This window comes from Ranitomeya imitator, chromosome 1 (genome assembly GCF_032444005.1).
Source record: "Ranitomeya imitator isolate aRanImi1 chromosome 1, aRanImi1.pri, whole genome shotgun sequence".
Classification (NCBI taxonomy): Eukaryota; Metazoa; Chordata; class Amphibia; order Anura; family Dendrobatidae; genus Ranitomeya; species Ranitomeya imitator.
The window spans coordinates 432,919,174-432,940,646 of record NC_091282.1 but is presented as its reverse complement, the minus strand read 5'-3'; the positions used below and the strand labels follow the sequence as shown (position 1 = coordinate 432,940,646).

General features: G+C 43.1%; 1 protein-coding gene across 1 annotated transcript in view; it reads left to right on the top strand.

The window, feature by feature from the left end:
* Nucleotides 1–21,473, top strand: part of MAMDC2 (MAM domain containing 2) — a 173,428-nt gene that overhangs the window by 144,707 nt on the left and 7,248 nt on the right. Inside the window, exons 11-12 of the mRNA XM_069763557.1 lie at nt 6,367–6,519; nt 11,520–11,782. Of these exons, the coding sequence (XP_069619658.1) occupies nt 6,367–6,519; nt 11,520–11,782 (416 nt within the window). The remainder of the gene's footprint in view (nt 1–6,366; nt 6,520–11,519; nt 11,783–21,473) is intronic.

Here is a 21,473-nt window from a genome sequence, read left to right as displayed (position 1 = left end):
CAATTTCTCATTTTTACAACACCATTTTTTTTTAGGGACCACATCACATTTGAAGTCATTTTGAGGGGTCTATATGATAGAAAATAATGAAGTGTGACACCATTCTAAAAACTACACCCCTCAAGGTTCTCAAAACCACATTCAAGAAGTTTATTAACCCTTTACGTGCTTCACAGGAACTGAAACAATGTGGAAGGAAAAAATGAACATTTAACTTTTTTTTGCAAACATCTTAATTCAGAACCATTTTTTTTATTTTCACAAGTGTAAAAACAGAAATGTAACCATAAATTTTGTTATGCAATTTCTCCTGAATACGCCAATACCCCATATGTGGGGGTAAACCACTGTTAGGGCGCACCGCAGAACTTAGAAGTGAAGGAGCGCCGTTTGACTTTTTCAATGCAGAATTGGCTGGAATTGAGATCGGACGCAATGTCACGTTTAGAGAGCCCCTGATGTGCCTAAACAGTGGAAACTCCCCACAAGTGACACCATTTTGGAAACTAGACCCCTTAAGGAACTTATCTAGATGTGTGGTGAGCACTTTGAACCCCCAAGTGCTTCACAGAAGTTTATAACGTAGAGCCGTGAAAATAAAAAATCGCTTTTGTTTACACAAAAATGATCTTTTCGCCCACAAATTCTTATTTTCACAAGGGTAACAGGAGAAATTAGACCACAAAAGTTGTTGTGCGATTTCTCCTGAATACGTTGATACCCCATATGTGAGGGTAAACCACTGTTTGGGCGCACCGCAGAGCTTGGAAGTGAAGGAGCGCCGTTTTACTTTTTCAATGTTGAATTGGCTGGAATTGAGATCGGACGCCATGTCGCGTTTGGAGAGCCCCTGATGTGCCTAAACAGTGGAAACCCCCCACAAGTGACACCATTTTGGAAACTAGACCCCTTAAGGAACTTATCTAGATGTGTGGCGAGCACTTTGAACCCCCATGTGCTTCACAGAAGTTTATAACGTAGAGCCGTGAAAAAAAAAAATCGCATTTTTTCTACAAAAATGATCTTTTTGCCCACAAATTTTTATTTTTACAAGGGTAACAGGAGAAATTAGACCACAAAAGTTGTTGTGCAATTTCTCCTGAGTACGCTGATAACCAATATGTGGGGGTAAACAACTGTTAGGGCGCACCGCAGAGCTTGGAAGAGAAAGAGTGCCGTTTTACTTTTTCAATGTAGAATTGGCTGGAATTGAGATCGGACGCCATGTCGCATTTGGAGAGCCCCTGATGTGCCTAAACAGTAGAAATCCCCCACAAGTGACCCCATTTTGGAAACTAAACCCCCCATGGAACTTATCTAGATGTGTGGTGAGAACCTTGAATGCCCAAGTGCTTCACAGAAGTTTATAATGCAGAGCCGTGAAAATAAAAAATATTTTTTTTTTCCACAAAAAAGATTTTTTAGCCCCCAAGTTTTTATTTTCACAAGGGTAACAAGAGAAATTGGACCCCAAAAGTTGTTGTCCAATTTGTCCTGAGTATGCTGGTACCCCATATGTGGGGGTAAACCACTGTTTGGGCGCACGGCAGAGCTCGGAAGGAAGGAGCGCCGTTTTGGAATGCAGACTTTGATAGAATGGTCTGCGGGTATTATGTTGCGTTTGCAGAGCCCCTGATGTACCTAACCAGTAGAAACCCTCCACAAGTGACCCCATTTTGGAAACTAGACCCCCCAAGGAACTTATCTAGATGTGTGGTGAGAACTTTGAATGCCCAAGTGCTTCACAGAAGTTTAGAATGCAGAGTCGTGAAAATAAAAAATATTTTTTTTTTCCACAAAAAAGATATTGTAGCCTCCAAGTTTTTATTTTCACAAGGGTAACAGGAGAAATTGGACTGCAATAGTTGTTGTCCAATTTATTCCGAGTACGCTGATGTGCCATATGTGGGGGTAAACCACTGTTTGGGCGCACGGCAGAGCTCGGAAGGGAAGGAGCACCTTTTTGGAATGCAGACTTTGATAGAATGGTCTGTGGGCATTATGTTGCGATTGCAGAGCCCCTGATGTACCTAAACTGTAGTAACCCCCCACAAGTGACCCAATTTTGGAAACTAGACCCCCCAATGAACTTATCTAGATGTGTGGTGAGAACTTTGAATGCCCAAGTGCTTCACAGAAGTTTAGAATGCAGAGTCGTGAAAATAAAAAATATTTTTTTTTTCACAAAAAAGATTTTGTAGCCCCCAAGTTTTTATTTTCACAAGGGTAACAAGAGAAATTGGACCCCAGAAGTTGTTGTCCAATTTATCCCGAGTACGCTGATGCCCCATATGTGGGGGTAACCCACTGTTTGGGCGCACGGCAGAGCTCAGAAGGGAGGGAGCACCATTTGACTTTTTGAGCGCAAAATTGGCTGTCGTGTTTGGAGACCCCCTGATGTACCTAAACAGTGGAAACCCCCCAATTCTAGCTCCAACCCTAACCCCAACACACCCCTAACCCTAATCCCAACCCGATCCATAATCCTAATCACTAACCCTAACCATAATCACAACCCTTACCCCAAAACAACCCTAATGTCAACCCTAACCATAACCCTAATCAAAACCCTAAATCCAACACACCCCTAATCCTAATCTCAACCCTAACCTCAAACCTAACCCTAATCCCAATACACCCCTAATCACAACCCTAACCTTAACCCTAATCCCAAACCTAACCCTAATCCCAAGCGTAACCCTAATGCCAACCCTAACCCTAATACCAACCCTAATCCAAACCCTAACCCTAATCCCAGCTCTAACCCTAACTTTAGCCCCAACCCTAGCCCTAACTTTAGCCCCAACCCTAACCCTAACCCTAAGGCTACTTTCACACTTGCGCAATCCGTCGTTTTGGACAAGAAACGGATCCTGCAAATGTGCCCGCAGGATGCGTTTTTTGCCCATAGACTTGTATTGCCGACGGATCGTGACGGATGGCCACACGTTGCGTCCGTCGTGCACTGGATCAGTTGTGTTTTGGCGGAGCGTCGGCACAAAAAAACGTTCAATTAAACGTTTTTTTGTACGTCGCATCCGCCATTTCTGACCGCGCATGCGTGGCCGTAACTCCGCCCCCTCCTCCCCAGGACATAGATTGGGCAGCGGATGCGTTGAAAAACTACAGCTGCTGCCCACGTTGTGCACAATTTTCACAACGTGCGTCGGTATGTAGGGCAGACGCATTGCGACGGCCCCGTACCGACGTAAGTGTGAAAGAAGCCTAACCCTAAGTTTAGCCCCAACCCTAACCCTAAATTTAGCCCCAACCCTAACCCTAAATTTAGCCCCAACCCTAGCCCTAACCCTAGCCCTAACCCGTTAATTAACGGCGCTGTGGTTTAAGTACCCTTAGCGGCCGCCGTTAAAAGGCGTATCGGCGGTCGCTAAGGGGTTAAAGGGATTTTCCCATGAACAAAAGTTCATTTTAATCAATATATTTTGGAATAATAATAACTTCCACAATTGGATGTGATTAAAAAAATGTTCCTGTGTCTGACCATGTGGTAACATGTAGCTGTAGTATCTGTATAGTTTTTCAACCCCCTAACAAGGAGATGTGGTATGACCTGTTCCTGCACGGTCAGACACAGCCATTACACAGTAAACAGCAGGGGCACATTTATGTCCAAACGTTCAGTATCAGACAGCGCTTTGGACGCAGCACATGTCCGCTGCATCCAAAGTTCTGCCGGCTTTTGAACGCTGGTGACTCCGCATGTGTTCATTGAACCAATACATTGTACGGGTGAAATTTAACTTGCAGAGACTCGCATCTGCGCAACATAATTAGACATGCTGCTGTCTGGAAAGATGCTCCGCATGTCTGTCTCCGCAGGTAAGCCGCAGGCGTCGGTGCACACATAGTGGACATGGGATTTCTTGAAATCCCATCCACTATGCTGTATCATCTGGTCGCTGCGGGTTGGACACTGCAGATATACGCAGAGTCCAACCAGCAGCGTTTAATGACCATGGGAACGTACCCTTAGATTATCTCAGCACAGGAACATTTTATTTAAACACATCCAATTTCGGAAGTTATTATTATAATATCTAATGATTAAAATGAACTTTTGTTTATGGGAACACCCCTTTAAGTATAATAAAAATTATGCACCTCCACTTTGATTTCCAAGCTGTCTCTAGAGGCAATATTACTTGAGAATTGTCTTTTGTGACCTTAATGGATCAAGTTTCCATATCCAACCAGCTGCTGACAAATTTGAGATGACTGTCGTAGTCAACAGATGGAGGGATGTACCGCACATTATCATTTGCCATTTGCAGCAGTGGAAACTGAAGTGATTAATAATATTTAACCCCTTAACAACAGCCGATAGGCCTTTTAACTGCGGCAGTTAAGGGTACTTTTTAACGACACTGAGAAATAAAGTTATAGTGCCCCCCAGCGTCTGAAAAGCTCTGGGGTCTCGGCTGCCAAGGGTAGCTGAGACCCCGGAGAACATGATTTGGGTCGGTTTTTACCGTCCCCACAAAAAAAAAGTCAGATTACCCATTTATTTCTCTCTTCTCTGATATGATCTAGTATACCAGAGGAGAGAGAAATGGGGTCCCCCGAGGCCCACCCGGTACACATTGATCAAAATAAAAAAAAATAGTAAATCAAACCCCCCCTTTATCACCCCCTTAGTTAGATAAGAATAATAAAATAAAAAGATGTATTTTTCCATTTTTTCCATTAGGATTTGGGTTAGGGCTAGTGTTGAGGTTGCGGCTAGGGTTAAGGTAGGGTTAGAGTTAGGGTTGGGGTTAGGGTTGGGGCTAGGGTTGGGGTTCGAGCTAGGGTTATGGTTGGGGCTAGGGTTAGGGTTGGAGCTAGGGTTAGGGTTGTGTTGGGGTTACATTTGTGGTGTTAGAGTTACAGTTGTGGTGTGGGGTTTACGGTTGTGGTGTGGGGTTACAGTTGTGGTGTTGGGGTTACGGTTCTGTAGAGGTTATAGTTGGGGTGTTGGAGTTGGGGTTAGGGATGTGGTTAGGGTGTATTCGCTGGTCAACTTTTAACCCTTATAACGTCGTCACAAAAAAAAAGATGTTTCCAAAATTGTGCTGATGTAAAGTAGACATGTGGGAAATAAAAGTTTGAAAATGTCAAAATTGTCTACATTTTTGCCCAATTTCCATTTTTATTCATAAATAAACGCAAGTTACATTGAAGAAATTTTACCACGAACGTGAAGTACAATATGTCACGAAAAAACATACTCCGAATCATTGGGATCTGTTGAAGCGTTCCAGAGCTATAACCTCATAAAGTGAGAGTGGTCAGAATTGTAAAAATTCGCTTGGTCATTAAGTACAAAATTGGCTCTGTCACTACGGGGTTAATCAGCCTTGCAGTCTGAAAGTAGCTTTGGTGGATGTCAGTAAATGCCTCCTGCTCATATACATGATGGTATATGGTATGTAAAAAGTTCTGGTGAAGGAGTAATAATGTTTGGATAAACCAGAATACTAACTGCAAGCTATTTCTTATCAGCTAATGTACAGCTGGAGACCTGATGAAGGAACAATGGTCAGGTGTAAATGGCAACTCAAGGGTAAAAAGTACACAATAGAGAAACAATATCAGATAGAATGTCAATTAATCTGACAGTGGCAGAAAGCTGAATCTCAGGACTGCTCCTTTATCTGTTTCCACAAACCATATTTATCACCTATCAGTGAAAAATGTATGATTGTTGTGGGCCGCAATTGTGGATTATACTTATGCAAATAGTGCATTAGATGTGCTGATTTTGGCCCATCATGCACCATTAATGAGCGCCAATCAATTACAGGGCAGTAGTTTGTTGTGCTTTGCACAGGGCATTCCGGGAGACACTGCACAAGGGAGACACTCAGGGACAGCACCGCCCCTGAAATGAGCGTCACTGGTGACTCTTTGTTTCAGGGCAGCAAACGAAGCAAGGGGGTGTCAGGATGTCCCAGTCCCCCCTTGATGACATTTCATTTCAAGGGTGGGACGGCAGTTTCAGCCAGCAAATGACGATTTGTGTGAGTATCCCATCATGCACTGGGATTCAAACAAATCGTCATAGGAAGTGGGTAATATAAAGAAAAACCCAAGTTGCAGTACAGAGTGAATGGTGTCGAATTGTACCATGACTTCAATCACAAAAGTTATTAGTTTTTAAAGATTTATTAATTGAAATTTACTTTTTGGTTTCGAATTAACCCTTTAACAATAGTAAAGAGATGATAGGAGCTGTTGTTGTTACATTGGTACAGTAAGATACTAATTTTCACAAACGCATATATTTGCCTTTTAATCATTAGGTTGTTTGAATGGGTTTCTTTACATTAATGTGTAAACTCTATCATGTATTTTCTTTAATTACAGACAGGTTGCCTCCATTACCTGGAAGATGTACTTTTGAAAAAGATGACTGTGGATTTCAACAAGAATGGCAAAGAAGAGGAATCTGGCACCGGATACGAGGGACCACACCTACATCTTACACCGGACCAAGGGGAGATCACACTTCTGGGGTAGGTGAGTCCTGTGTTGTTAACCAGAATTTCTGAAGTCACTTGATAACATTTTGTGATTTACTTACTGGCAGGATGTGTGTTGTTTACTAGGATATACAATAAATGTGTGATAGATAGGGTCCCTTCTCTGGGACATATACTTATCTCCAGAACCACCATTGAAGGGTGAGGTGACAGTGCTGACTCTCTCCTTCTTGCTCTAAGAGTTACAAATGCAGTGGACCAAATACTCACATAGCAATAAATGGAGAGAAAGCTGGTAGATAAGTTGCCACCTCTTCACTCACTGGTGGTTAGGAAATGGCCCCAGCCGGATGGGTGATCCCTCTTTTCTGAGATAATAGAGTTAGATGGGGGTTCTAGAAGGTTCTAGAGCATCTACCTGCCAATTATGGCATATTCTGTAGTTATGCCATAAAAGTTCCACTTGAGACAACCCCTTTAATGAAGGTAACTATTCTAAGTGGTTACTACAGTCGGGGAAATAAGTATTTGATCCGTTGCTGATTTTGTAAGTTTGCCCACTGACAAAGACAGGAACAGTCTGTAATTTTAAGGGTAGGTTAATTTCAACATTGAGATATAGAATCACAAAAATAAAGTCCAGAAAATCACATTGTATAATTTATATACATTTATTTGCAGTTTGCAGTGAGAAATAAGTATTTGATCCCTCTGGCAAACAAGACCATACTTGATGATGAGATTTGCGCACATGTCAGGAGGAATTTTGGTCCACTCCTCTTTGCAGATCATCTCTAAATCATAAAGATTTTGAGGCTGTCTTTTGGCAACTCGGAGCTTCAACTCCCTCCATAAGTTTTCTATGGGTTTAAGGTCTGGAGACTGGCTAGGCCACTCCATGACCTTTATGTGCTTCTTTTTGAGCCACTTCTTTGTTGCCTTGGCTGTATGTTTTGGGTCATTGTCTTGCTGGAAGTCCCTGCCACGATCCATTCTTAATGTCCTGATGGAGGGAAGGAGGTTGTCACTCACGATTTTACATGGCTTCATCCATTCTCCCATTGATGTGGTGAAGAAGTCCTGTGACCTTAGCAGAGAAACACCCCCAAAACATAATGCTTCCACCTCCATGCTTGACAATGGGGACGGTGTTCTCTGGGTCATAGGCAGCATTTCTCTTCCTCCAAACACGGCAAGTTGAGTTAATGCCAAAGACCTCAATTTTTGTCTCATCTGACCACAGCACCTTCTCCCAATCACTCACAGAATCATCCAGGTGTTCATTGGCAAACTCCAGATAGGCCTGCACATGTGCCTTCTTGAGCAGGGGGACCTTGCGGGCACTTCAGGATTTTAAGCCTTTACGACGTAATGTGTGTTTCTTCGTGAATGTGGTCCCAGCTGCCTTGAGATCATTAACAAGTTTCCCCCGTGTAGTTTTAGGCTGATCTGTGCCCTTCCTCATTATCAAGGATACCCCACGAGGTGAGATTTTACATTGTGCCGCAGATCGATGTCTCTCAGTGTTAGAATTTACCTACCCTTAAAATTATAGACTGTTCATGTCTTTGTCAGTGGGCAAACTTACAAAATCAGCATGGGGTCAAATACTTATTTCTCCCAATATTTCTCACTACAGCCTTCCCGTAACCGAGAAACTAAGTAAAATGTGGGACTTGGGGTATGTGCCCACGATTTGGAACTGGCAGCGCTTTAAACGCAACGCATAATTGTATCCAAAGTGCTGGCATCTATTGAACGCAGGTAAATCTACATGTGTTCTATTCTATCCGCACTGAACCGTGCGGATTCTCCGCATCCAATATATTATATGGGTGAAATTTCTCTTGCAGAGCCACTAGAAATTGAAATGTTGCAGTCTGGAGAGACGTGTCGCATGTCTGTCTCTGTGGGAGAGCTGCGTGCGTCTATGGATGCATAGAGGAGATGGGATTTCTTGAACTCCCATCCACTATGCTGTATCAGAATGGACGCTGCGGGTTGGACACTGCACAAGTCCGCAGCCTCCAACCGCAGCGTTTACTGATCATGGACACATACCCTTAGGTATTGTTCACATACAGCATTTTTGCTGGTTTTTTTTGCAGCTAAAATCATATCTCTTAGTAATAAAAACACTACATTAAAACGAAGGTTCTGCTCAATTTTCAAAATATTTTTAGCTTTTTTTGGTGCAGATTATGATTTGTCTACATACATGTTTAATCAACTTAGTTTTGTTCACCAAAGTTCAGCAAAAATGTTTGCTTTGTTTCTTGCACTTTCTCATTGTTTTCTATGTGTGAAAAACTTATCATAAAAGCTCAAAACATTGACATACTGTGGTTTTAAAAAACGCTGCAGTTTTCCAATTGAATCAAGAAAAAAACCCACAAGATTGTGCATGAGATTTCTGAAGTCTTATAGGTTTAGCTGCTACTGTAAAAAGCAGTTTCTTATTTGCATAAAAATAAGCCGTTAAAAATGCTGCATTTGAACATACCCTAAGGAGAACATACCCCAAGGAGAATATACCTTAAGATTTTTCTGCTGCAAATACTGGAGTGCTGGCAGAAAAAAAATGCTGTATCATATAGCCATCATTTGCCTCTAACAGCATCTCTGCATGTTGCTGTATACATGTGCACATAACTTTAATGCTACTGTCAGAGACTGACAGCAGCATTTAGGGTAAGTTCACACAGGGCGTTTTTGCTGCGTTTTTTTTTCTGCAGCAAAACCTGATCATCTTGGCAGGAAATCAGCTGCGACAAAAACGCAGGATTAGGTGCGTTTTTGGTGCGTTTTTTGTGGCATTTTTTGCTGCATTTTTTTCATGCGTTTTTTTTCTCTTTGTGCATGCCAATAAAGTTGAGTGCACACAGAGAAAAAAAAAACAACTTCCTGTAGATAGAATGAATAGATAGATAGAATAGATTGATAGAATAGATAGAATAGATCGATACATTACCTGCGGTATCCTCTTACCCGGCATTTTCCCTCGGTGCAGAGGTTACTTCAGGTGAAGCTGTGAGGGAGCTCGGTGATGTCACCACTTTTTACTGAGCCTGCGCCCGCTCCGTCTCATTCATTCCCCAGTAGCTTACAGCCGGGAGCGGTCATTAGCAGCTCTCCTGATTGTGAACGTTATCTCCCCCAGATACTGCGTGGGACACTCGTTATATCGGACTGCGACAGATCAGGGAGTATACTGTTGGTTTTTTTATTTTATTTTTATTACAGAAGATAGAGGGCTTCGCTTGGAATGGCAGAACAATAAAAATATGGTCAAAACTGTGTGGTGTTTTATTTCATTAAAATACTTTTTTCTTACTGTGTGTGTTTATTTAACCATTTAATTACTACATGATTAGTAATGGAGAGGTGCCTCTCCATTACTAAGCAGGCTTAATGTCACCTTACAATAGCTAGGTGACATTAACCCCTTATTACCCCACTTGCCACAGCTACAGGGCAAGTGGGAAGAGCCGGGCAAAGCGCCAGAATTGGCGCATTTTTTAGGCTGGGGGGGCCAGTATCCATGGCCTCTTACCACCCTGAGAATACCAGCCCCCAGCTGTGAGGTTTAGCAAGGCTGGTTGTCAAAAATGGGGGGGGACCCAGCACCGGTTTTTTAAATTATTTATTTAAATAATTAAAAAAAAAAACGTGAGGACCCCTCTATTCTTGATAGCTAGCCTTGCTGAAGCTGACAGCTGAGGGTTGCAGCCTTCAGCTGTGAGTTTTGTCTGGCTGGTTATCAAAAATAGGGGGCAACCCACGCCATTTAAAAAAAAAAATTATTTATTTATAGCGCAGGAGCGGCAGATGAAAACTCCCATCCGCCGCTCCTGCTCTCACAGTAATTGGCAGCTGTAGGTGTCAGATGATGGGAGAAGTTGTCCCATCAGCTGACACCGGTGATCTTCTGACAGCGGGAAGCCGCGGCTCTCTGACCCGCGGGGAGGATTTCCCCGCCAATCAGAAACGGTGTTTGTGACGCTGTCATGCATATGACAGCATGGCAAACACTAATGTTGGACCCCCCATTCAAGTGAATGGGGAGGTCCGCTGATGGATGACAGGCTGCATGAACCAATCATGCAGCCTGTCTAGATGTAGCAGAGCCGAGTGTGATGATGTCATATCCGGCTCTCCTTGACTTTTCTGCAGCAAATGCGCTGCAATAAGAGTCAACCTTGCATATTTGCGGCGTTTTTTCACCATCCATTCAAGTAAATGGGTGAAAATCGCTGGAAAAACGCTGAAAGAAGTGACGTGCCCTATGTAAAAGAAAAACGCTGCAAAGCAAAAAATACTGATCACACAAAAACCCAATGTGTGTGCATGAGATTTCTGAAATCTCATAGGCTTTGCTGGTACTGTAAAAAGCAGCTGAAAATTAGCATCAAACACAGCAAAAAAAACGCCCTGTGGGAACTTAGCCATATGGAGTTAAGTATGTGTGGCAAAAGTTTCTCCACCGAAAACACACGTAAAATGTGTGCGTTTTATATGCATTTCTACATGCGTTTTTCCCTATTCATTTGAATGAGTAAAACACTCAGTAAAAACGCTGAAAGAATCGACTGCAGATGCTGCAGATTTTAAGCACTTTCAAATCTGCCAAGAAAAAATCAGCATCATGTAACTGAGATTTCTTTACAACACATACACGAGGAAAAATGCAATGTGTGTGCATATCCTTATATAAAAAATCCCTGCGGAAAAGACTGGTTGTGGTGTGACTCAAGTGGGGGATAAGGGAGATGACTTATGCAGAGACAAGATACTTCCTGTTTCTACATTGAGTAGAGAAAAATTAGCCAGGTAGAAAGGCACAATGAGCAATTGTAAGTACACAGTGCTTTATAGTATAGTGACTGCATACAAACTTTGATGGGAGGAGGAGTGCTTCTTTAATAAAAACAAGAAAAACTCTGGCAGATGTACCAACATATTTATAGGGATCTTTCATGTTATTTTTAGGAAAACTTACCATATAGTTATTTTGATTATGACTTTGTTTCTCTTAAGGATACTACATGTACATCGAAGCAACCAATATGGTCTTTGGGCAAAAATCCCGCCTTATCTCAAGACCACTTCGGGCAATTTATGGGAAACAGTGCTTGACGTTCTATTATCACATGTATGGAGCAGGTACAGGACTGCTTAATGTATATTTGAGAGAGGAAGGTCGCAGACATAAGGAGAGTCTTCTGTGGAGTCGGAGAGGTGAACAAAGCATCAGCTGGTTGAGAGCACAAGTAGAATATGACAGTGAAAGGCATCATCAGGTAAGCCAGCAGTACCAGGGGAGTTTGCCAAAAAAAGTACTTTTATTCCCCCATCTCTAAAAAATAATAATTATTTGATGTGTCTGTGAGGCCAAAGAGATATAGTCAAGTTATTAGGATTGCCCTTATCATTTTACAGTTGATAGTCATTGTAGGTAATGTATTCATATTTGTTCCTTGGACAGTGGACATAGATTACTAACCCTTTAATGCCAAGGCGATTTTTCTTTACTGCGATATAGTTTTTTTCTTCCCCACTTCCATGAACCATTACTTTTTTATTTTTATGTCAACATAGCCATATGCGGGCTTGGTTTTATGTGATGACTTGTAGTTTTGAATGTCATCATTCGTTTTACCATACAACAGAATAAAAAAACGGGAAAAACTTCCAACTGGGATCAAATGGTGAAAAAATGCAATTCTGCCATAGTTTTTCTTTTTTTTAAATGACCTGAAAATCTGACTCTCCAGGATGGTACAATTATGACAATGCCAAACTTGCATAGATTTTTTTCAATTTAAGTGGTGAAAAAAAAAATTCAGAAGTTTACAGACATTTTCCAAGGCCTGTAAAGTTTTTATTTTTCTGTTGGTAGTGCTGGGTGAGAGCTTATTTTTTGTGCGATGAGCTGACAGTCTTATTGATACAATTTTGGGGTAGTTATGACATTTTGATGACTTCTTATTAATTTTTTTTAGTGAAGTTTAGTGCTTGAAAAAATGCAATTATGATGTTTCAGTTTTAGGGTATGTAAAAACTTTGATCCCAGTGTAATATTATCCCACTAAAAAATCACCTGTAAGGACATATCTTGAATATAGTATGCAGTTTTGAGCTCCACATATTACAAAGAATATTAGTAAAGCTAGAGTCAGTATGAGGTATGCAACTACATCCAATATCAGTTCCCAGTTTAGATGCAGGCCCAGGAGCTGAGACTGCATCTTTCCTGGCTAATGATGTCTGTGTCATACAGCCATCATCTGTCTTCAACAACAGCAAGCATAATGAGCGCATACCCTAAATGCCGCTGTCAGAGACTACCAACAGTATTTAACCTCTTCATGATGTATATTTACATCATATGTCGTGTCTCTGCCTTTGTTGCGGGCTCACACATTTAGGCCAGTCTCACACGTCCAGATAATTCCGGTACTGGAAAAATCGGTACCGGAATTATCCGTGTCCGTGTGCTCCTGTGGTACATCAGTGTGGCACACGTGCGGCACACGTGTGCCGCCCGTGTGCCGACTGGGTACCACACGGAGCGTGCAGGAGACAGTGCTAGAGATAAGCGCTGTCCCCTGCATCTGGTGCTGAAGCGGCCATTCATATCTTCTCTCCAGCAGCGTTCGCTGAAAAGAAGATATGAAAAATCCATTTTTTTTTTTGGTCCTCGTGTTTAAAATAAAGATCCCTCTGGCCAACCCCCTCCCACCCCCTGTGCGCCCCCCCCGCTGTTACTAAAATACTCACCCGGCTCCCTCGCAGCGTCCTGTCCTCGCCGCATCTTCTCCTGTATGAGCTGTCACGTGGTGCCGCTTATTACAGTAATGAATATGCGGCTCCACCCCTTTCGGAGGTGGAGCCGCATATTCATGACTAATCGGTGGCCCCACATGACTGCTCATCCAGGAGAAGGTGCGGCGAGGACAGGACGCTGCGAGAGAGCCGGGTGAGTATTTTAGTAACAGCAGGGGGGCACACAGGGGGTGGGAGGGGGCTTGCAACAGGGATCTTCATTGTAAACACGAGGACAAAAAAAAAGGATTTTTCATATCTTCTTTCCAGCGAACGCTGCTGGAGAGAAGATATGAATGGCCGCTTCAGCACCACGTGGGGGGACAGCGCTTACAGTAGCGCTGTCTCCTGCACGGCACACAGACTGCACACGGACAGCGTCCGTGTGCGGTACGTGTTTTACACGGACCCATTGATTTTAATGGGTCCGTGTAATCCGTGCGCTCCCACGAACACTGACATGTCTCCGTGTTTTGCACACGGACACACGGTCCGTGAAAACACGCTGACATGTGCAGTGACACATTGCTTTCAATGTGTCTTCGTGAGTCAGTGTCTCCGGTACGTGAGGAAACTGTCACCTCACGTACCGGAGCCACTGACGTGTGAAACGGGCCCTAGCCTGCATGTTTCCCCGCACCTGATGACTAATTCAATCAGTCATCATATGCTTTAAACAGCTGCTGCTGTTCTTAAAGGGACACTGTCACCTGAATTTGGAGGGAACAATCTTCAGCCATGGAGGCGGGGTTTTTGGGTGTTTGATTCACCCTTTCCTTACCCGCTGGCTGCATGCTGGCTGCAATATTGGATTGAAGTTCATTCTCTGTCCTCCATAGTACACGCCAGCGCAAGGCAAGATGGCCTTGCGCAGGCGTGTACTATGGAGGACAGAGAATGATCTTCAATCCAATATTGCAGCCAGCATGCCGCCAGCAGGTAAGGAAAGGGTGAATCAAACACCCAAAAACCCCGCCTCCATGGCTGAAGATTGTTCCCTCCGAATTCAGGTGACAGTGTCCCTTTAAAAATATGTAAAAAAAATACACAAACATTGAAATCATCACCCTTTTGCCTCATTTACAAGAAAACAATGACAAAAATACACATATTTGGTATCGCCGTGTTCAGAAATATCCGATCTATCAAAATATAAAATAAATTAGTCGGCAAACAGCGTAGCAAGAAAAAAATTCATCTGTCTGAGATGGGGTTTAGTGAATCTGGCATTGAGCAGGGGGTTGGACACGATGACCCTGGAGGTCCCTTCCAACTCTAACATTCTAGGATTCTACGAAATTATAAAATCAAAGTTTTAATAACAGAAAAAATATTTTATCTGTAATAATAACAACCCCCCATAAAAACATTATATGTTTGGTATTGCCTCGTTCGTAATGACTTATGCTATAAAAGATTAAAAACTATGGCATAATTGGCTTTTTTGTTAATCTTAGCTAAAAAAATAACCAAATAGTGATGAAAAAGTCATGCGTATTCCAAATTGGTGCCCTTAAAATGTACAGCTCGTAACTCAAAAAAAAACAAGCCCTCATAGAGACCTGTAAACAGAAAAATTAAAAAGTTGTAAAACATTATGAACAGTTATAAATTGGGTATCAACGCAATCGTATCAAGCCCCAGAATAACACTGAAATGTCATTTATACTGTACAATGAAATCTGTAAAAAATAAAATCCAAAAACAATTCCAGATTTAATGTGAGATTTTTTTTGTCACATCTACTGCAAAACATAAACAGAGATAAAAAAATTTACCAAACCAGGCATATCAGAAAAAACTACAGCTTGCTACTTCCAAAAAAATACGGTAAGTCCTCGTACAGCTTCATTATGGAAAAATGAAAAAATGTTGGCTGTCATAATAAGGTAACAAAAAAAAAGATTTTTTTTTCAGTCTATTAATTGTACAAAAGTAACAAAAAAAATAAATAAAACTATACAAATTTTGTATTGCCATAGTGGTATAATACGTTCTATATACCCCAAAATTGTGCCACCGAGATGTACAAATCATCCGGAAAAAAAAGCAAGTCGTTCATGTTGCTAAAAAAAATTATTGCTCCTGGAATGCGACAATAGAAAGGTGAAATAAAAATTGGTCTTAAATGGTCATAAAGGCCAAAACTGGCTGTGAGGCCTAGGGTTTAACCCCTTCATGACCCAGCCTATTTTGACCTTAAAGACCTTGCCGTTTTTTGCAATTCTGACCAGTGTCCCTTTATGAGGTAATAACTCAGGAACGCTTCAACGGATCCTAGCGGTTCTGAGATTGTTTTTTCGTGACATATTGGGCTTCATGTTAGTGGTAAATTTAGGTCAATAAATTCTGCGTTTATTTGTGATAAAAACGGAAATTTGGCGAAAATTTTGAAAATTTCGCAATTTTCACATTTTGAATTTTTATTCTGTTAAACCAGAGAGATATGTGACACAAAATAGTTAATAAATAACATTTCCCACATGTTTACTTTACATCGGCACAATTTTGGAAACAAAATTTTTTTTTGTTAGGAAGTTATAAGGGTTAAAATTTGACCAGCGATTTGTCATTTTTACAACGAAATTTACAAAACCATTTTTTTTAGGGACCACCTCACATTTGAAGTCAGTTTGAGGGGTCTATATGGCTGAAAATACCCAAAAGTGACACCATTCTAAAAACTGCACCCCTCAAGGTACTCAAAACCACATTCAAGAAGTTTATTAACCCTTCAGGTGCTTCACAGCAGCAGAAGCAACATGGAAGGAAAAAATGAACATTTAACTTTTTAGTCACAAAAATTATCTTTTAGCAACAATTTTTTTATTTTCCCAATGGTAAAAGGAGAAACTGAACCACGAACGTTGTTGTCCAATTTGTCCTGAGTACGCTGATACCTCATATGTGGGGGTAAACCACTGCTTGGGCGCACGGCAGGGCTTGGAAGGGAAAGAGCGCCATTTGACTTTTTGAATCAAAAATTGGCTCCACTCTTTAGCGGACACCATGTCATGTTTGGAGAGCCCCCGTGTGCCTAAAAATTGGAGCTCCCCCACAAGTGACCCCATTTTGGAAACTAGACGCCCCAAGGAACTTATCTAGATGCATAGTGAGCACTTTGAACCCCCAGGTGCTTCACAAATTGATCCGTAAAAATGAAAAAGTACTTTTTTTTCACAAAAAAATTCTTTTAGCCTCAATTTTTTCATTTTCACATGGGCAACAGGATAAAATGGATCCTAAAATGTGTTGGGCAATTTCTCCTGAGTACACCAATACCTCACATGTGGGGGTAAACCACTGTTTGGGCACATGGTAAGGCTCGGAAGGGAAGGAGCGCCATTTGACTTTTTGAATGAAAAATTATTTCCATCGTTAGCGGACACCATGTCGCGTTTGGATAGCTCCTGTGTGCCTAAACATTGGCGCTCCCCCACAAGTGACCCCATTTTGGACACTAGACCCCCCAAGGAACTTATTTAGATGCCTAGTGAGCACTTTAAACCCTCAGGTGCTTCACAAATTGATCTGTAAAAATGAAAAAGTACTTTTTTTTCACAAAAAAATTCTTTTCGCCTCAATTTTTTCATTTTCACATGGGCAGTAGGATAAAATGGATCATAAAATTTGTTGGGCAATTTCTCCCGAGTGCGTCGATACCTCATATGTGGGGGTAAACCACTGTTTGGGCACTCGGCAGGGCTCGGAAGGGAAGGCGCGCCATTTGACTTTTTGAATGGAAAATTAGCTCCAATTGTTAGCGGACACCATGTCGCGTTTGGAGAGCCCCTGTGTGCCTAAACATTAGAGCTCCCCCACAAGTGACCCCATTTTGGAAACTAGACCCCCCAAGGAACTTATCTAGATGCATATTGAGCACTGGAAACCCCCAGGTGCTTCACAGAAGTTTATAACGCAGAGCCATGAAAATATAAAATCATTTTTCTTTCCTCAAAAATGATTTTTTAGCCTGGAATTTCCTATTTTGCCAAGGATAATAGGAGAAATTGGACCCCAAATATTGTTGTCCAGTTTGTCCTGAGTACGCTGATACCCCATATGTGGGGGTAAACCACTGTTTGGGCGCACGGCAGGGCTCAGAAGGGATGGCACGCCATTTGGCTTTTTAAATGGAAAATTAGCTCCAATCATTAGCGGACACCATGTCACGTTTGGAGAGCCCCTGTGTGCCTAAACATTGGAGATCCCCCAGAAATGACACCATTTTGGAAACTAGACCCCCAAAGGAACTAATCTAGATGTGTGGTGAGGACTTTGAACCCCCAAGTGCTTCACAGAAGTTTATAACGCAGAGCCATGAAAATAAAAAAAAAAAATTATTTTCTCAAAAATGATCATTTAGCCTGCAATTTTTTATTTTCCCAAGGGTAACAGGAGAAATTTGACCCCAAAAGTTGTTGTCCAGTTTCTCCTGAGTACGCTGATACCCCATATGTGGGGGTAAATCACTGTTTGGGCACATGCCGGGGCTCGGAAGTGAAGTAGTGACGTTTTGAAATGCAGACTTTGATGGAATGCTCTGTGGGTGTCACGTTGCGTTTGCAGAGCCCCTGATGTGGCTTAACAGTAGAAACCCCCCACAAGTGACCCCATTTTGGAAACTAGACCCCCAAAGGAACTTATCTAGATGTGTGGTGAGCACTTTCAACCCCCAAGTGCTTCATAGAAGTTTATAATGCAGAGCCGTGAAAATAATAAATACGTTTTCTTTTCTCAAAAATAATTATTTAGCCCAGAATTTTTTAATTTTCCCAAGGGTAACAGGAGAAATTTGACCCCAGTATTTGTTGTCCAGTTTCTCCTGAGTACGGTGATACCCCATATGTGGGGGTAAACTACTGTTTGGGCACATGCCGGGGCTTGGAATTGAAGTAGTGACGTTTTGAAATGCAGACTTTGATGGAATGCTCTGCGGGCGTCACGTTGCGTTTGCAGAACCCCTGATGTGCCTAAACAGTAGAAACCCCCCACAAGTGACCCCATTTTGGAAACTAGACCCCGAAAGGAACTTATCTAGATGTGTGGTGAGCACTTTGAACCCCCAAGTGCTTCATAGAAGTTTATAATGCAGAGCCGTGAAAATAATAAATACGTTTTCTTTCCGCAAAAATAATTATTTAGCCCAGAATTTTTTATTTTCCCAAGGGTTACAGGAGAAATTGGACCCCAAAAGTTGTTGTCCAGTTTCTCCTGAGTACGCTGACACCCCATGAGTGGGGGTAAACCACTGTTTGGGCACACGTCGGGGCTCAGAAGGATAGTAGTGACTTTTGAAATGCAGACTTTGATGGAATGGTCTGCGGGTGTCACGTTGCGTTTGCAGAGCCCCTGGTGTGCCTAAACAGTAGAAACCCCCACAAGTGACCCCATTTTAGAAACTAGACCCCCCAAGGAACTTATCTAGATATGTGGTGAGCACTTTGAACCCCCAAGTGCTTCACAGACGTTTACAACGCAGAGCCGTGAAAATAAAAAATCATTTTTCTTTCCTCAAAAATTATGTTTTAGCAAGCATTTTTTTAGATTCACAAGGGTAACAGGAGAAATTGGACCCCAGTAATTGGTTGTCCTGAGTATGCTGGTACCCCATATGTGGGGGTAAACCACTGTTTGGGCACACGTCAGGGCTCGGAAGTGAGGGAGCACCATTTGACTTTTTGAATACGAGATTGGCTGGAATCAATGGTGGCGCCATGTTGCGTTTGGAGACCCCTGATGTGCCTAAACAGTGGTAACCCCTCAATTCTACCTCCAACACTAACCCCAACACACCCCTAACCCTAATCCCAACTGTAGCCATAACCCTAATCACAACCCTAACCACAACCCTAATTCCAACCCTAACCCTAAGGCTATGTGCCCACGTTGCGGATTCGTGTGAGATATTTCCGCACCATTTTTGAAAAATCCGCGGGTAAAAGGCACTGCGTTTTACCTGCGGATTTTCCGCGGATTTCCAGTGTTTTTTGTGCGGATTTCACCTGCGGATTCCTATTGAGGAACAGGTGTAAAACGCTGCGGAATCCGCACAAAGAATTGACATGCTGCGAAAATACAACGCAGCGTTTCCGCGCGGTATTTTCTGCACCATGGGCACAGCGGATTTGGTTTTTCATATGTTTACATGGTACTGTAAACCTGATGGAACACTGCTGCGAATCCGCAGCGGCCAATCCACAGCCAAATCCGCACAGTGTGCACATAGCCTAATTCTAAAGGTATGTGCACACGCTGCGGAAAACGCTGTGGATCCGCAGCAGTTTCCCATGAGTTTACAGTTCAATGTAAACCTACGGGAAACAAAAATCGCTGTACACATGTTGCGGAAAAACTGCACGGAAACGCAGCGGTTTACATTCCGCAGCATGTCACTTCTTTGTGGGGATTCCGCAGCGGTTTTACAACTGCTCCAATAGAAAATCGCAGTTGTAAAACCGCAGTGAAATGCGCAGAAAAAAACGCGGTAAATCCGCCATAAATCCACAGCGGTTTAGCACTGCGGATTTATCAAATCCGCAGCGGAAAAATCCGCAGAGGACCAGAATACGTGTGCACATACCGAAACCCTAACCCTAGCCCTAACCCTAACCCTACCCCTAACCCTACCCCTAGCCCTACCCCTAACCCTACCCCTAACCCTAACCCTACCCCTAACCCTACCCCTAACCCTACCCCTAACCCTACCCCTAACCCTAACCCTACCCCTAACCCTAACCCTATTCTAACATTAGTGGAAAAAAAAATTTCTTTATTTTTTTATTGTCCCTACCTATGGGGGTGACAAAGGGGGGGGTCATTTATTATTTTTTTTATTTTGATCACTGAGATATAATCTATCTCAGTGATCAAAATGCACTTTGGAACGAATCTGCCGGCCGGCAGATTCGGCGGGCGCACTGCGCATGCGCCCGCCATTTTGGAAGATGGCGGCGCCCAGGGAGAAGACGGACGGGACCCCGGCTGGATCGGTAAGTATGATGGGGTGGGGGGGGACCACGGAGGGGGGGATCGGAGCACAGGGGTGGAACGGAGCACGGGGGGCGTGGAACGGAGCACGGGGGGGCTGGAATGGAGCACGGGGGGGTGGAACGGAGCACCGGGGGGGGGTGGATCGGAGTGCAGGGGGGGTGATTGGAGCACGGGAGGGTGATTGGAGCGCGGGGGGAGCGGACAAGAGCACGGGGGGGAGCGGAGCACTGGACGGAGGGGAGCCGGAGCAGTGTACCGGCCAGATCGGGGGGCTGGGGGGGCGATCGGTGGGGTGGGGGCACATTAGTATTTCCAGCCATGGCCGATGATATTTCAGCATCGGCCATGGCTGGATTGTAATATTTCACCAGTTATAATAGGTGAAATATTACAAATCGCTCTGATTGGCAGTTTCACTTTCAACAGCCAATCAGAGCGATCGTAGCCACGAGGGGGTGAAGCCACCCCCCCTGGGCTAAACTACCACTCCCCCTGTCCCTGCAGATCGGGTGAAATGGGAGTTAACCCTTTCACCCGATCTGCAGGGACGCGATTTTTCCATGACGCCGCATAGGCGTCATGGGTCGGATTGGCACCGACTTTCATGACGCCTACGTGGCGTCATGGGTCGGGAAGGGGTTAAATATATACTGTATATATATATATATATATATATATATATATATAGTCCAAAAAATATGGAAAGTATAGGGGAAGATATGGGAAAATCAAGATCCACAAATGTAGATAGAACAGAGAGCTGTGGGAAGAATTACCAATCATGTTATGGCATAGGCATTTGTCATGGATGTGTCAGGTGTGACATTCAGTCATTCTGGATCCGGCTGTAGGTCATTGCGCTTGGCTCTGCAGGCACATTCTGGATCTTGCATCTCTTCTGTGGAGTGATATCCTACTCCCTCTAGGACCTATCTCCTGATTAACACACCCATGCTGGATGTTTAAATACCTTTAGTTGCTTCAGCAAAGGTGCCGTTGATAGCTCTATTAACCTCTGTTTGTTCTAGGAGCCTCTTGGAGGATTGTTGGAATGAGTTCTCTTGTGTCGTCTCAGGCTAAGTGTATTCTCTCATATGTCTTCCTGCTTTGTCTATAGTTGTAGTGGGGGCTGACTAGCGTTACCCTGTCCCCTCCTTATCCAGGGTCTATCAC